The sequence below is a fragment of the Gnatocerus cornutus genome, chromosome 7, assembly GCF_029298725.1.
Source record: "Gnatocerus cornutus isolate USDA-ARS CGAHR chromosome 7, icGnaCorn1.1, whole genome shotgun sequence".
Lineage (NCBI taxonomy): Eukaryota > Metazoa > Arthropoda > Insecta > Coleoptera > Tenebrionidae > Gnatocerus > Gnatocerus cornutus.
The window spans coordinates 9,721,491-9,736,181 of record NC_142239.1 but is presented as its reverse complement, the minus strand read 5'-3'; the positions used below and the strand labels follow the sequence as shown (position 1 = coordinate 9,736,181).

The following is a 14,691-nucleotide window of genomic DNA, read 5'->3' as shown; positions in this document are numbered from 1 at the left end:
TTATGCAACTAGACCTGTACTTTGCGAAAACAGCCTTGAAAACTGTTAATTTATAGGAAAAGTCGTCGTTATTTAGCTCAAAATTTGGGCGATTTTTTCGAGAAATTTTATGTATATTTCTGCCGATTTCTCCAGAATTATTAACCGTTGGATCTCAATAAAAACTCATTATTTGATGTATTTCGACCTTTACATTGCAAATATAGCCTCAAAAATCGTCTGAATATAGAAAAAGTCGAAAACGAGCTTCGACTTTAGGTGATTTTTCAAGGAGTTTTGCGGATTCCATCCACATTTCTGCTGATTTTCAAAATTAACCTTTGGATCTTGCTAAAAACGTTTTATTTTATGCATTTAGACCTTTTCTTCGCAAATACGACCTTAAAAGTCGTCTTTTTATGGGAAAAATCGTCATTATTTAGCTCAAAATTTCGGTAATTTTTTCACAAGTTTTGTATATTTTAGCCGATTTCTCCAGAATTAACCGTTGAATCTTACTAAAGACGTGCTATTTTATGCAACTAGACTTGGACTTTGCAAAACAGCCTTAAAAACTGTCTATTTATAGGAAAGTCGTTATTTAGCCTAAAATTTGGGTGATTTTTTTGTACAGATTTTGCATATTTTAGCAGATTTCTCCAGATTAACCGTTGGATTTTATAAAAACTTATTATTTGACGTATTTCGACCTTTACTTTGCAAATATAACCTCAAAAACCGTCTGAATATAGGAAAAATCGGATTTTAGTCTCGTATTTGGGCGATTTTTTGATTACTTTCGCCGATTTCATCGATATTTTATGCATTTGGACCTATATTTTGCGAAAACAGCCTTAAAAATCGTCTATTTACAGGAAAAGTCGGCTTTATTTGGCTTAAAATTTAGGTGATCTTTTGCAAGTTTTGTATATTTTAGCCGATTTTTCCAAAGTTAACCGTTGGATCTTGATAAAAACTCATTATTTCATGTATTTCGACCTTTACTTTGCAAATATAAATTCATTATTTAGCTTCAAATTTCGGTGATTTTTTTGACAAGTTTTGCATATTTCAGCCGATTTCTCCAGAATTAACCGCTAAATCTTGGTAAAAACGCGTTATTTTATGCAACTAGACCTGTACTTTGCGAAAACAGCCTTGAAAACTGTTAATTTATAGAAAAAGTCGTCGTTATTTAGCTCAAAATTTGGGCGATTTTTTTGACAAATTTTTTGTATATTTCTGCCGATTTCTCCAGAATTATTGACCGTTGGATCTCAATAAAAACTCATTATATGATGTATTTCGACCTTTACTTTGCAAATATAGACTCAAAAACCATCTGAATTAAGAAAAAATCGGAATTTAGATTCAAATTTAGGTAATTTTTTAAAGAGTTTTGCGTATTCTACCTATTAGTACGAGAGCTAGCAACGTGAAAAAAACAAGAATTTCAGGTAGGCCAGTTTTTAGATATGCTTTCTCTCTCACTCTCCCGGGCATGATCCGGGCTACCTGGCTGGCGGTAGTGGTTGCGCTCATCAGTGCGCATCGTACCTGTACAGGTAAAATATCAATTTTTCAAATAATTTCAAGAAGTTTTCTTTTTTTTTTATTATTTTTATTGAACTGTCAGCAACATAAATCTATTATTGCCAGGCACTTTTATTGTTGTTTAAGCTATACGAGACGCCAATTTTGAATTAAAAAAAAAATTTTTTTCAAAATATTTTAGTATGGCTGAAATTTTAATATGATCTTATTTAAGCCACTAAAAACCCAAAATTAATTTGCCAAGCAATAATTCGATTGTAAACCTACGGCCAGATCGACCTAAACGTGATAAGTGAGGTGGTGTTATTTTGCATGGTCTATAAATAGTTGTCAAATAAATTACAGTGAAAAGATTGAAAACTATTGAATTAATGTGTGGATTAATACGGTATCAAAGTAATAATTTATTGTTGTACAAAATGAGTATGAAAAGAAACCAAAAATTTTATGGTTACATGAAAATTAAGGCTTGATTTTTTAATCAATAATTGTATCACAAAAAACGGAGGCATCTTCATCATCATCATCATCATCTTCATCACTGCTGTCATTTTCATTGTCATCATCATCTTCATCACTGCTGTCATTTTCATTGTCATCATCATCTTTTGAATTGTTATCGTCTTGTAATACATTATTATCTGTAATAGAATGAAAAATTTTATAATTTTTCGGCAACGAAATTTATAAATATTTTATTTTTAATTTTTACCTTTAATAATAATGTCAGCAACTAATGATGGTAATTGCTCCCCAACAAACCAGGCAAAATCGTATTTGCCGTCATTTATGGTCCAGCCGGAAGCTTGAGGTGATAGAGATGTTGGATGTTTCAAGTATGCATTTCTCCAAAACTTTGTTACATAACGAACTCGCAGAAAATGCTGATATAATTCAGCTTTACATGGTGGTAGGCTTGATGGGTCAAAATTACGAAATTTTTTTTCGAAATTATCGTCTGATTTTTTGGCGCGGTAAGTGTTTGTAAACAATTGAAACCGAGTTTCATTGACGTTCCAAGAATCACGAGCTCCGTAAATATGACAAATTAACTTTTCCAAGATCTTCAATGTCTCTTCCAACAATTCTTCATCATCTGTTATAATATTTTGACAGGCCGTCTGATACTGTTCTGATTGTTCTAAGAGTTTAAAAGGTCGCAGTTTACCTTTCCGGAAAAAAGCCGGTGTGTAGTCGCATCCAGTGAGGGCATGAAAGCACGGTAGAGCTTTCGATACAGAATTCCCCAAAATTTCGTATATTCGATTGACGCTTATAAATCGTTCGTGATTCCCGACACCCAAATTTATCCAGAGTTTTAGTGATGCATTCAAATGTTCCATGTTACCAAGAAGTATTATTAAAATATCTGTGTCTGAGCAACGTATCATGACTTCGGCATCAACATTTATTTGGCAAATGTGATATATTATTCTGGAATCCGCCTCTTCATGTTCTTCGCAAGACAATGAATCTTCCACAGTCTTAATTACTTTATTATTTTGAACCCGGTAGGAATAGCACTTGTTGAAATTCAAATAAATTATTTTATTTCCAATTATCGGAGCCATTTCATCACCAGCCCAATGGTCAATAAAAAAATTAACAAGGGCTTCTTTAAAATTTATATTTTTCAGTTCGGCCACAAAATTATGCGGACGAATTTGATTAGGTCCGATTGTAACTTGGCTCATTAATTCATCCCGACGTGAGCGTTCAAAATCTTTGATTGATGGTGTAAAATATTGATCGAAGACAATATCGACACGATTAGATTTAAATCGTAGTATCATACTCAAAAATTTTTTTGATAAACCGTCGAAGGTTACAGGTACTTCTTTCATTAGGTGTAGCATGAAGAAACCATCCAAAATAGCTATATTAAAACACGAAGGTGGCTTATCGACATTATTACCGATTTTCTTCTCAATTAATTTAACTAATTGAGATTTGTCAGTTTTACAAATACTGCCATCTGCGTGGCACATTGATGTTGGCACTGGTGTCAGTGGAAATGTTAAAACTTTCTCAATATCCACTTTATGAGTTAAGGATATCCCCAACATTCTTCCAAATAAATCCCTTTGCATTCTCAGCTCCACAACTTTATTTCCGAGTGTTAATTTTTTTTTCTTTGGAGCCTCAGCGAAGTTGAGTACTTGATTTTTTTTTATTGGTTTGTCAAATCTAGATCCATCGACAGCACATTCATTAATGAACTGCTTTCTTAACTCATCACCACTTTCTTCGATGTTCAGGAGAAACTCAGCTATATGTTCAGAGACTGGCTTTCCACTAGCTATATTGTAAAGATTATCTTTGTTCAAATCTGAATCGAACGGATTACAGTTTTTTTCCAAAATATCAATAAAATGAACAAGTTGTTTTTCAAAAATTTTAATCCGATTAGGTTGTAAGTCTGCGGTAATGTCTTGCAAATATCTTAATCCACAAACATCGAGAACATGTGAGATCAAAGCAGCCCTAATACTATGACTTTTTGCCCAGCGTTGACGTGCAGCTATTGAATTTGTAAAATGTGCAATACCGCTGAGACGTTTAGCTGCATCGGCGTTGATTGTCTGCTCCAGCGTAAGATCTATCGGTATTCTTGAAAAAGATTTATCTGTTCTTTTAATACCAAAACATCCAGATTTGAAGTCCTCTTCTAGTCCTGGGTGTGTGTCGTCAACATTCTGCAAATTGTCATAATATTTTACACACCATCTAGCGTAGTTTGGCTGATTAACTATAAAAAATAAATTAGTGATTTTTGGAATTATATGCTTGAACATTTCAAAATCACCCATGCGAATGCTCCTTGATAAAGTGATGTAATAATTAACTAGTTGGATGTAGGTCATGTAGAACTGAGCAGTTTTTCCATGATCACCTTGTCTAGTTTTGTCTACGAATTTTTGATACGAAGAGAGCAGTCTGGATAACACCTGATTAGGTAATAGTTCAGCAGTCGTAGTTGAATCGGAAATGGAAATTTCATTATCTTGATATTGTAAAAGATCATCAAAGATTTGTTCTTTTAAGAAACTGTGTTCCACTTGTTTGGTTTTTAAGTATTGGTCAAAATGTAAAATTTGCAAACCTACAGCCATCAACGGATGCAGACGTTTACACCGGTTAAAATGTTTTCCTTCAATGATGCCGTTTACCGAGCCTGATGCTATAATCTTACTTTCAACCATCATATGTGATAGTCCACACTCATTGATAAATACTCCAATCGCTTTAAAAAATGCCATCATCAGATGAAATGAGCCTAGATGTATGAAGAGATTATCAAATTTAGGACTTTCTGTCGCCTGAATTTTGAGAGCTATTTTAGCAATGGCCAAATCATATGTTACTTGGACGTATTTTTGGTCACATTCCACGCCAACTTTTTGAGCCTGTGTCATTGTCAACTTCACTACTGATGTCTCCGTTGGTGAAAAATTGATCGGAGTGAGGTAGGATACTTTTTGTTTTGGAGTATTATCCTTTATTATTCTAGAATTAAATCCCGTCCACATTGGAGTATTTGGTACATGGAAAAAGAGTGAAACCATATGTAATAAATCTATAGTTTGTACTAATGATAAAGTACTTGGAATATATTGCTGTATGTTTTCAACAGGTGTTAATCGATCTAACATTTCCAAACGGGCAGATATCGGAACAAGTTCAGGAACAATGGCTTCAAAGGTTCGTCTTCTTTTCACTGTTGGTGGTAACATGTCAGACTGGTCACTTCTAGAATCGATATCAATTTCATCAAGAGCATCATTATCAATATTTTGGTAGATTATACCAACGGTATCATGCAAAGTTTCTTTGCCATTAAGTGTATCTACGTATCTGTCAAAGTTGTCGAAGGCGACACCAGTGCATAACGATGATTTCTGAGTAATATCAGGTGGACAAATTTCAGTGCGATGTACAGATGAATAAGTAGCTTCAGTTTCGAGCTCCTCCAGTGTGGTGTAGTTACAGCAATGTCCAAGACGATTAAGAATGTTTATGATTTTTCTACTACTTGTAAGACTTTTAACCGTCATGCCTAGAGTTATATGTTTTGATGGTTTAATAGTACCATTGGTCACACAAAAAATAGTATCAGAGGCGATTGAGTTGGTTAATCGATTACAGTTTATACCATTTCGGCGACGAATATCCTTGCCTCCAATCAATGTTTTAAAAAATCGATCGAGTTTTTCAGGAATAGTACATTCACCATTGATTAAATCAAGTGGCTTGATTTTTGTAGGTAATTCTAATTTATCCATTTGTAAAATTGTGTTCCGTAGCATTAATGCAACTTTATCAATAAGCTCATTTTCCTCGAGTCTCGTCAAATCATTATCTTCTAATAAACTACAATCTTTATGCATGATAACTTTTTTTTTATTTTTTGAAATAATTTTAATTGATTTTTTAAATTGTTTCAATATTTTCTCCTCAAGATAATGATTTGTCATAAAATTTAAATCTGACTGAGACTGAAGCTTTAATTCATCATTGTATGTATCACAAAGAGAAGATAAGAGCAAACAATTTTTCTTGTTGATAACTTCTTCCTCTATTAATGATACAATTTTTTTGAAAATGTTCTGATGGATACTTCGATTGTCATGCCAGGAAGTTTGTGGATTATCAGCAATAACTTTATTATAATCATTTAAATATCCCAATTCACACGAATGATGATAAAAAACAATTTCACTTTTTGCCTGTAAATTTTCTATTTTGTTTAACAACTCTTGATTATTTAATTTTGTCATCCACTCTGCTATTTTTTTATAAATTTTGGCATCATTCGAGGAGTGTAAAGCCTGTTGTTTACCTTTTGCTTGCTTGCGATCTTTTCCACAAAAAAAACAAGCTCGTGTGATATTTGAATTTGTTTCTTTATTTACCACGCTATCAGGCTCAATAACTACATTGGAATTGTCAATTTCTTGGATATTAACTTCTGTTTGTGAATTTGTAGACGTATTATCTGGAAAAGTTTCATTAACATCTACTGCTGTAGTTAATATCGGAGTTGAGCTAGATGGGCTGGGAAGATCTACTACTGTAGTTAATGTCGGAGTTGAACTAGATGAGCTGGGAAGATCTACTGTTGATGAGAAATTAATTTCAGATAAATTTCGATATTTCGCCATGAGAGCTGTAAAACTGTTGTAACAATTTCTATGATATCCATCAGTGTCATTAACTTGCTCTGGTAACTGTACACTATTATATTTCAGTTTAAAATTTACACGTATTTGTAAAACTTCTTTACACTTTTTTAATTTTTCTTCCACAAAACTTATTATTTTTCCATCTCTGTCTTTACAAAAAACACACTTTAATTTTTCATTAACCATTGTAACACAATTTTGTTAAAAACATTAAAAATACCGGCAACGTAAACACCAATGTGACTAAACTGACGCCATCTTGACTACAAACAGCTGCTGTCGTCTATCTCGCTTGCGCAACTAACGCGTGATTGTCTGCACTCTTCCAACATGTCCAATCACTTATCACGTTTAGATCGATCTGGCCGTAGATTAACAATCGAATTATTGCTTGGCAAATTAATTTTGGGTTTTTAGTGACTTAAATAAGATCATATTAAAATTTCAGCCATACTAAAATATTTTGAAAAAAAATTTTTTTTTAATTCAAAATTGGCGTCTGGTATAGCTTAAACAACAATAAAAGTGCCTGGCAATAATAGATTTATGTTGCTGACAGTTCAATAAAAATAATAAAAAAAAAAGAAAACTTCTTGAAATTATTTGAAAAATTGATATTTTACCTGTACAGGTACGATGCGCACTGATGAGCGCAACCACTACCGCCAGCCAGGTAGCCCGGATCATGCCCGGGAGAGTGAGAGAGAAAGCATATCTAAAAACTGGCCTACCTGAAATTCTCTCTCAAAAACGTTGCCAGCTCTTAGACTAATATTTCTGCGAATTTCCCCAAAATTAACCGTTGAATTTTCCTAAAAACGTGTTATTTTTTGCATTTGGACCTATATTTTGCGAAAACAGCCTTAAAAATCGTCTATTTACAGGAAAAGTCGGTTTTATTTAGTTGAAAATTTAGGTGATTTTTTTCAACAAGTTTTGTATGTCAGCCAATTTCTCTAGAATTAACCGCTGGATCTTGCTAAAACTCATTATTGATGCATTTTGACCATAAATTTGCAAATATAGCCTTAACACCCGTCTGAATATAGGAAAAATCGAAAGTTAGCTTCAAATTTAGGTTTCCATCCATATTTCTGCCGATTTCTCCAAAATTAACCGTTGAATCTGGTTAAAAACGTGTTATTTTATGCAGTTGGACCTCTACTTTGCAAATACAGTCTCAAAAACCGTTTGAACTTATATAAAATATGTTTTTTTTCAAATGTAAATACACAAAAATAAAGACTGCGATTTAATTTTGTGGGTTTTTTCCACGAGTTGAAAAATCGATTCTTAGAGTCAATCGTAAAACATTATTTTTATCAAAACGACATCAATGTAAATTGCCATAATTGTTTAAAAACATTCCTCCATTATACCACCGATACCAAACTACCCCCTTTTATTACAACCCTAAGCTGATTCCAAACATAGATAGAGCTATTTACTCGTAGTCTAAGGAAAGTTTTTGTCACCTCTTCATACTTATTTCAGCGTTTTAAATTTATTAGTTAAAAATATTGAAATTATTCTAAACATCGGTCTACATTGCAAGAAATAGAAGGGTGAATATTAAAAAGTAGAACGTAAAACGTGTCGTGACGAGTTAAAATTTTATGAAATTTGATTCAAAGCTAGATATCACGGGTATAAGAAATTCCTCTAAAATTTTAAGGTCGTCAATTTTAAAAAAAAGTGAAATATGTCGCTTGGTCACGGGTTTTACCTAAAAATTTACAAATGAGTGGTGTAATTTATTTGTTTTTTTTAAGTAGTTTGTTTACCTAGAATATGTCATTTAATTAATATAAACGTGGACTAAATATTGATTTCCAATAAAACAAAACAACGAAAATGAATGCAGTTGCACGAGGCAATTAATGTTCAAAGTTCTAGATTAATTTTTTAGGATATTGCATTTTTAAAACCAGTTAAAACTGGGCGAACACTCTTTTAGGGTAATAAGTAACTTTTTATTGATAAATTATTATTTATTTTATTTATTTAGTTTTTCTTTTACAATTAAAACATTTCTGTCGCTTCAAATAAATTCTTTAAAAATAACTCGTTAAAAAGTTAAGTTGGCAGCAGCCCCTAGTGATTTTTATCCGTTGCAGTTGGCAGCGAATGCGTTTGACCTTGACGCAACTATGGCATGCGCAGGAGCTAATCTTACGCAAGAATGCCAAAACTTATTAAATCTCTATTGTAACATTTTGCAGAAAATTTTGAATTAATTATTGATTAATACACTCAACTTTGACAAAGTGTTAACCTCAAAAATAGTCCCCTTCAATTTTCACCCTAAAGAATTGAAAGCCAGATTTACACCCAAGAAGTTTTGAAAATTTACATGTCTAGATAGTCATTCGTGAATAGTTGGTTTTAATTTGCAAGTTGGCATCGCTGCACAAATGTCAATTGTGTTAATTTGTAGGCCGGTTTAGAGGCCAATGACCTTCGAAAATAATAAAGGTAAACTAATTAAGTAAAAATATCATAAAAATTTTCTGAAATACAATTGAATTTAAATTAATCTGCAATTGTTTGATTTGAATGAGGTGCTACCAACCTGATGAAGCTGATGAAATGTCCCTAAATGAGGGAATGACGTTTATAATATAATAAATAAAATAGTAAATAATTTGGAAATGCTCGGATTTCAATACTTTTCTTGCATTTCCAAAAGACCATTTTCAAGCCTAGTGAAACAAATAACAATAGAGAATCTCTCAAAATCTTCTCAAAATAAAAATTTCTAAATTGTATGTTTTATATTTTTGAATATTGGCTTGCTCATTAGAAGTACAAAAATAGTAGACTCACCAAAATTAGCCTCAATAGACTCAAATTTATCAGAATTATAATTTCTTATAATTTTCTTATGCAATTTTCCATATAACTCTGTATAACTGCATTATTACATCGCTTTTTATTGTAATACAAGGTGTTTATAAATGTTTCTAGCATCAAGGGTGGCTCTGGAATTGATTTTGTGTGCTATTTTGCCGCTTTGTTTTCATAGTGAATATAACTATCTTGAAAATATCTATAATGATACTTATGTCAATGACGTTTCAGTTACGGTTTTGTGTCTAAGTTTTAGATTTTCAGGTTTTAAACCACAACTAGAACAGTTTATTTCTCAAAACTTACTTTGCTCCATGTTTGAGGTTAACTGCAAATGTCAATTAAAAAATCGAAACCAACATTTGTAATATGCGGCAATTTTTTATAACATTTCATAGCCACCCTTGATGTTAGAAACATTTATAAACACCTTGTACATCATTGCAGAGATTGAAATATTGCGTTTTTTAAAATGACTTTAGTGCAAACGCAGCACAAACTAATACTAATATTTTAGAAAACGTTTTAATAATGAAGAGTTTTTATAAAAAATAGTTTGCTTATGGATCAAAAAAATTAGAAGGTGGAAATCTTTGAAAGGATTTTTTTGGATAACACAACTATTAAACACAAATACTCGGAAAAATGCAAAGAAAATTTATATATGCACAATTTAAAGAAAAACTAAACAAAATCTATAAGAATTTAGAAAGTTTAAACAGAATCTAAGGAAAAATATTTATAGAAAATTTAGAGCAACTTACTTTACTTCATGTTTGAGGTTAACTGCAAATGTCAGTTGATAAATTGAAACCCATATTTGTAATGAGCGGCAAATTTCTTTGGCATTTCATAGCCACCCTTGATGCTAGAAACATTTATAGACACCTTGTATTTGCGAGATTTGCTAGTTATCGAACAAGAAGTCAACGCACGTCCAAAATACACGCCTACCCAGAATGGAAATTTAATGAATCACACGATATATGTAATACAAGATTTTAGATTTTTGTACCTGAATTTTCCATTTTTTTTAACATAGTTTATCTGTTTAAATTTTCTAAATTTTGCTAGACGTTTTTAAGCTGTGCAAATTTATAATTGATTGTTGAGTTGATTCTTTCAATTTTTTTGAGTTTCCTCATATTCCTTTACTTCTTGGATTTTCAACATATTTTATGATGCTTTAGATTTTTGATTTTTTTTAGGTTAACTTTAGATTTGCTTCGATTCTTCTTAGAAACATACAATTTTTTCAAATTTATCTCAAATTTCGTTTTCATTTTTAGTAGTATTTTTTTTTTATTTCTAAATAAATATTCTAATTTATTAGATTTATCCTAATATTTTTTACAAGGTGTTTATAAATGATTCTAGCATCAAGGGTGGCTATGAAATGTCAAATAAATTTGCCGCTTGTTACTAATGTAGGTTTAGATTTTTCAACTGACATTTGTAGTTAACCTCAATCATTGAACAAAGTTAGTTTTGAGAACAAATTGTTCAAGTTGTGGTTTAAATCCTGAAAATCTAAAATTTTGACACAAAACCGTAACTGAAAAGTCGTAGACGTAAGTGACATTTGAAATAATTGTGAATATATTTATATTCACTATGAAAACAAAGCGGCAAAATAGCGCATGACAGGAATTCCAAAGCCCCCCTTGATGCTAGAAACATTTATAAACACCTTGTATATTAAAGAACGTGTTTTATAATGGCCAATTTGGTACCAATGCCATTATAAAACAAGTTCTTTATACTATTTTTTCGAATTTGCACCCTTTTTTTAACAAAAAATTGAAATTTTCCAATTCTAAGACTTTTCGTTTTACACGATTGGCAATGGTTTTGTAACCACGACTTGCCACTTGATTTTCAAATTTAATTTAAAATCTGACATTTATTGAGTTTCACTGTCACTGAATTTTGACATAACGCAACCTAACCTCACAGCCAGTATTCACATCTATTATATTTAGGTACAATTATTGTTGGCCGCAAAGGACAATTCAAATTGACCAAGAACTTGACAGGAAACAGGTGACAGTCAGACTAATTAGTTCTGCCAATTCTTAAAAAACAAAATTTCCTACTGAGTTTTTTTATAGATATAGAAGGTGTTTATAAATGTCTCTAACATCAAGGGTGGCTATAAAGTGTCAAAGAAATTTGCCGCTCATTACAAATGTGGGTTTCGATTTGTCAACTGACATTTGCAGCTAACCTCAAACATGAAGCAAAGTAAGTTTTGAGAAATAAACTGTTTCAGTTGTGGCTGAAAACCTAAAAATCGAAAACTTGGGCACAAAACAGTAACTAAAACGTCATTGAAGTAAGTAACATTATAAATAATTTTCTTGATAGTAATATTCACTATGTAGTGTACGGCAGGAATTCCAAAGCCACGCTTGATGCTAGAAACATTTATAAACACCTTGTAGTTTGTACAGTGAGAGATTGAATGACCGAAAAGTCACTAAATTTGCGCGCGAAATTTAAAATAACAAAATAAGCCCACTTACTGTCGACCCTGCAAACTCAGTTCGCTTAGGAATTTAGTGTTTTTAAGTGTATTTTGTAGCATAATTTGCTGCCAACCTATATGTCAACTGTCAAAATCTCCCAATCTCTCACCGGATATAAAGTGCAGCTCATTCTGCTCTCCTGTGTAAATTGTCGAAAATTTTTGGGTGTAAAGCAGGCTTTCAATTCCTTAGGGAGAAAATTAAAAAATTGAATGTATAGTTTGTACAGTGAGAGATTGAATGACCGAAAAGTCACTAAATTTACGCGCGAAATTTAAAAAAACAAAATAAGTCCACTTACTTACACTTAATTTAGTGTTTTTAGTGTTTTTTTTAGCATAATTTGCTGCCAACCTATATGTCAACTGTCAAAATCTCCCAATCTCTCACCGGATACACTATACCTATAAACGACTCCAAATTGAGTACTCTAATGGACCTATTAAAGCGGCAAATTCGAAAAATAATGATTCTGAAAATGTCATTTGAATGTTGAAAAAATGGTACTTACCGTTGCTCGAATATAAATAACTAGAGAACAAAGAAAACGAGCGCGAACTTTAAAATACATGTTTAAATAGCGTGTTATCGTTTTTATTCACGCAGAAATTTTAATTTTTACTCATTTGTTCAATTGTTCATTCCAAGGTCACTTTTTCAAGAGCTCTAATTACGCGTTCCACAGCCATACATCATCCAACAATAGCCACGACCAGAAATAAAAACAACAGCTAATTGAAACCCCCTCAGAATAAATACAATTCCTTAAGTTTCACCCCCTTAAAACAATTTACCATCTTTGAACTCAAATCGATTGAATTGTACTTGAAATCCCCACAAAGCCCATTAATAAATCAATCTCGCTTTAATAACATTGTCTGACAGCGCCTTTTGTCCCAACTTCTTAAAATGTTATTATCCTAGAATCGCTTTTATGTTCTTATTTAAATATTATCGAACTGTTGTTACTATTAGCAACCTCGAACTACGCGTTCCTCCGACCACCGCACAATAGGTTAGTCCGTGGCGGCGTGCAGTCGATATTTTTCCGGGCACGATGACTCCGGAGACGCCGAGTAGTTCCGGGAGTGAAACTTCCAAACGACCCGTCAAAAGTGGCGAAGAACGACTTATGGTCGCTGTGAGGATACGACCGCTGAAAAACGACGAGTCGCAAAGAGTCCTTTATGCAGTCAATAAGAAGGTAAAATCGCTAATTCTCCTCGCGAGTTTGTAATTTTAGTACTGCAGTAGTTTGAACATTTCGTGTTTTTCAAATCATTTGCATAATTACTGACGCGAATGACTGTGGGAAGATGGAAGATTGAGATTTAAGAGTCATGCGGGTTTTGTCAAGGTTGCGTTTTTTGCAGAATGTTATTTTGGAGGACAACGATAAGAGCGATGTGTTGAGGTCGAGGCGAGGATATGATAAGCAGTATTCTTTTGATGTCGTTTTTGGGGAGGATTCGATGCAAGAGAACGTCTATGCGATTACGACGAGCAGTTTGGTCAAGGATGTTCTTAATGGGTGAGTTATATTCATATTCCAACGGTCGAATCACTGGCAGTGTTAAATTTCGGCTTGTTTGCTATGAAGTGAAAATGGTGGATGCGCCGGGATAAATTGTGAATTTCCACTGCTTCAATACAAATTTCCTACAATGTAACTTTTTAAATAAAATTGCCTCTTGATTCTGAATCCAAAGCTCGTTTTGTTACATCAGGTCAGGACTCAGAAATAATTTTTTTTGTTTTTTTGTTTTTAGTTTTGATAACTTGCAAAATCATGAAATTTTGTAAAAAGTATTTGTAAAGGTTATTAAATAAGCTGTTTGGTCAAGCATGTTCTTAATGGGTGAGTTATATTCATATTTCAACGGTCGAATCATTGAGATTTTTTGGTATTAAAATGAGTGAAAATGGTGGATGCGCCGGGATAAATTGTGAATTTCCACTGCTTCAATACAAATTTCGCCCAAAGTTATTTTTTAAATAGAATTGCCTATTGATTCTGAATCCAAAGCTCGTTTTGTTACATCAGGTCAGGACTCAGAAATATTTTTTTTTTTAGTTTCGATAACTTGCAAAATCATGAAATTTTGTAAAAAGTATTTGTAAAGGTTATTAAATAAGCTGTTTGGTCAAGCATGTTATTAATGGGTGAGTTATATTCATATTTCAACGGTCGAATCACTGAGATTTTTTGGTATTAAAATGAGTGAAAATGGTGGATGCGCCGGGATAAATTGTGAATTTCCACTGCTTCAATACAAATTTCCTACAAAGTAACTTTTTAAATAAAATTGCCTCTTGATTCTGAATCCAAAGCTCGTTTTGTTACATCAGGTCAGGACTCAGAAATAATTTTTTTTGTTTTGTTTTTTTAGTTTTGATAACTTGCAAAATCATGAAATTTTGTAAAAAGTATTTGTAAAGGTTATTAAACAAGCTGTTTGGTCAAAGATGTTCTTAATGGGTGAGTAATATTCATATTTCAACGGTCGAATCACTGAGATTTTTTGCTATTAAAATGAGTGAAAATGGTGGATGCGCCGAAATTGTGAATTTCCACTGCTTTAATACAAATTTCGTCC

General features: G+C 32.4%; 2 protein-coding genes across 3 annotated transcripts in view; one reads left to right on the top strand and one right to left on the bottom strand.

Moving 5' to 3' along the window:
* Positions 1-1,947: 1,947 nt before the first annotated feature.
* Positions 1,948-6,055, bottom strand: LOC148170771 (uncharacterized). Its single transcript, XM_088041831.1, has 2 exons — positions 2,246-6,055; positions 1,948-2,174 (listed from the first exon to the last, which is right to left on the bottom strand). The coding sequence occupies exons 1-2, from the start codon at positions 6,006-6,008 to the stop codon at positions 2,011-2,013; spliced, it is 3,927 nt and encodes a 1,308-aa protein (XP_087897957.1). The 5' UTR covers positions 6,009-6,055; the 3' UTR covers positions 1,948-2,010.
* Positions 6,056-13,114: 7,059 nt separating this feature from the next.
* Positions 13,115-14,691, top strand: part of LOC148170770 (kinesin-like protein KIF19) — a 43,331-nt gene continuing 41,754 nt past the window's right edge. For both annotated transcript variants that reach the window (XM_088041770.1, XM_088041769.1), the window contains exons 1-2: positions 13,115-13,298; positions 13,468-13,625. In XM_088041770.1, coding sequence (XP_087897896.1) covers positions 13,152-13,298; positions 13,468-13,625 — 305 coding nt within the window. In that variant the 5' untranslated portion in view covers positions 13,115-13,151. The remainder of the gene's footprint in view (positions 13,299-13,467; positions 13,626-14,691) is intronic.

Bases quoted from the DNA above. Each gene is read 5' to 3' on its own strand.
- LOC148170771 (XM_088041831.1), bottom strand. From the start codon at position 6,008: ATGACAAATCATTATCTTGAGGAGAAAATATTGAAACAATTTAAAAAA. The intron at 2,175-2,245 runs GTAAAAATTAAA...ATTCTATTACAG, and splicing joins TGCTGACATTATTATTAAAG to ATAATAATGTATTACAAGAC.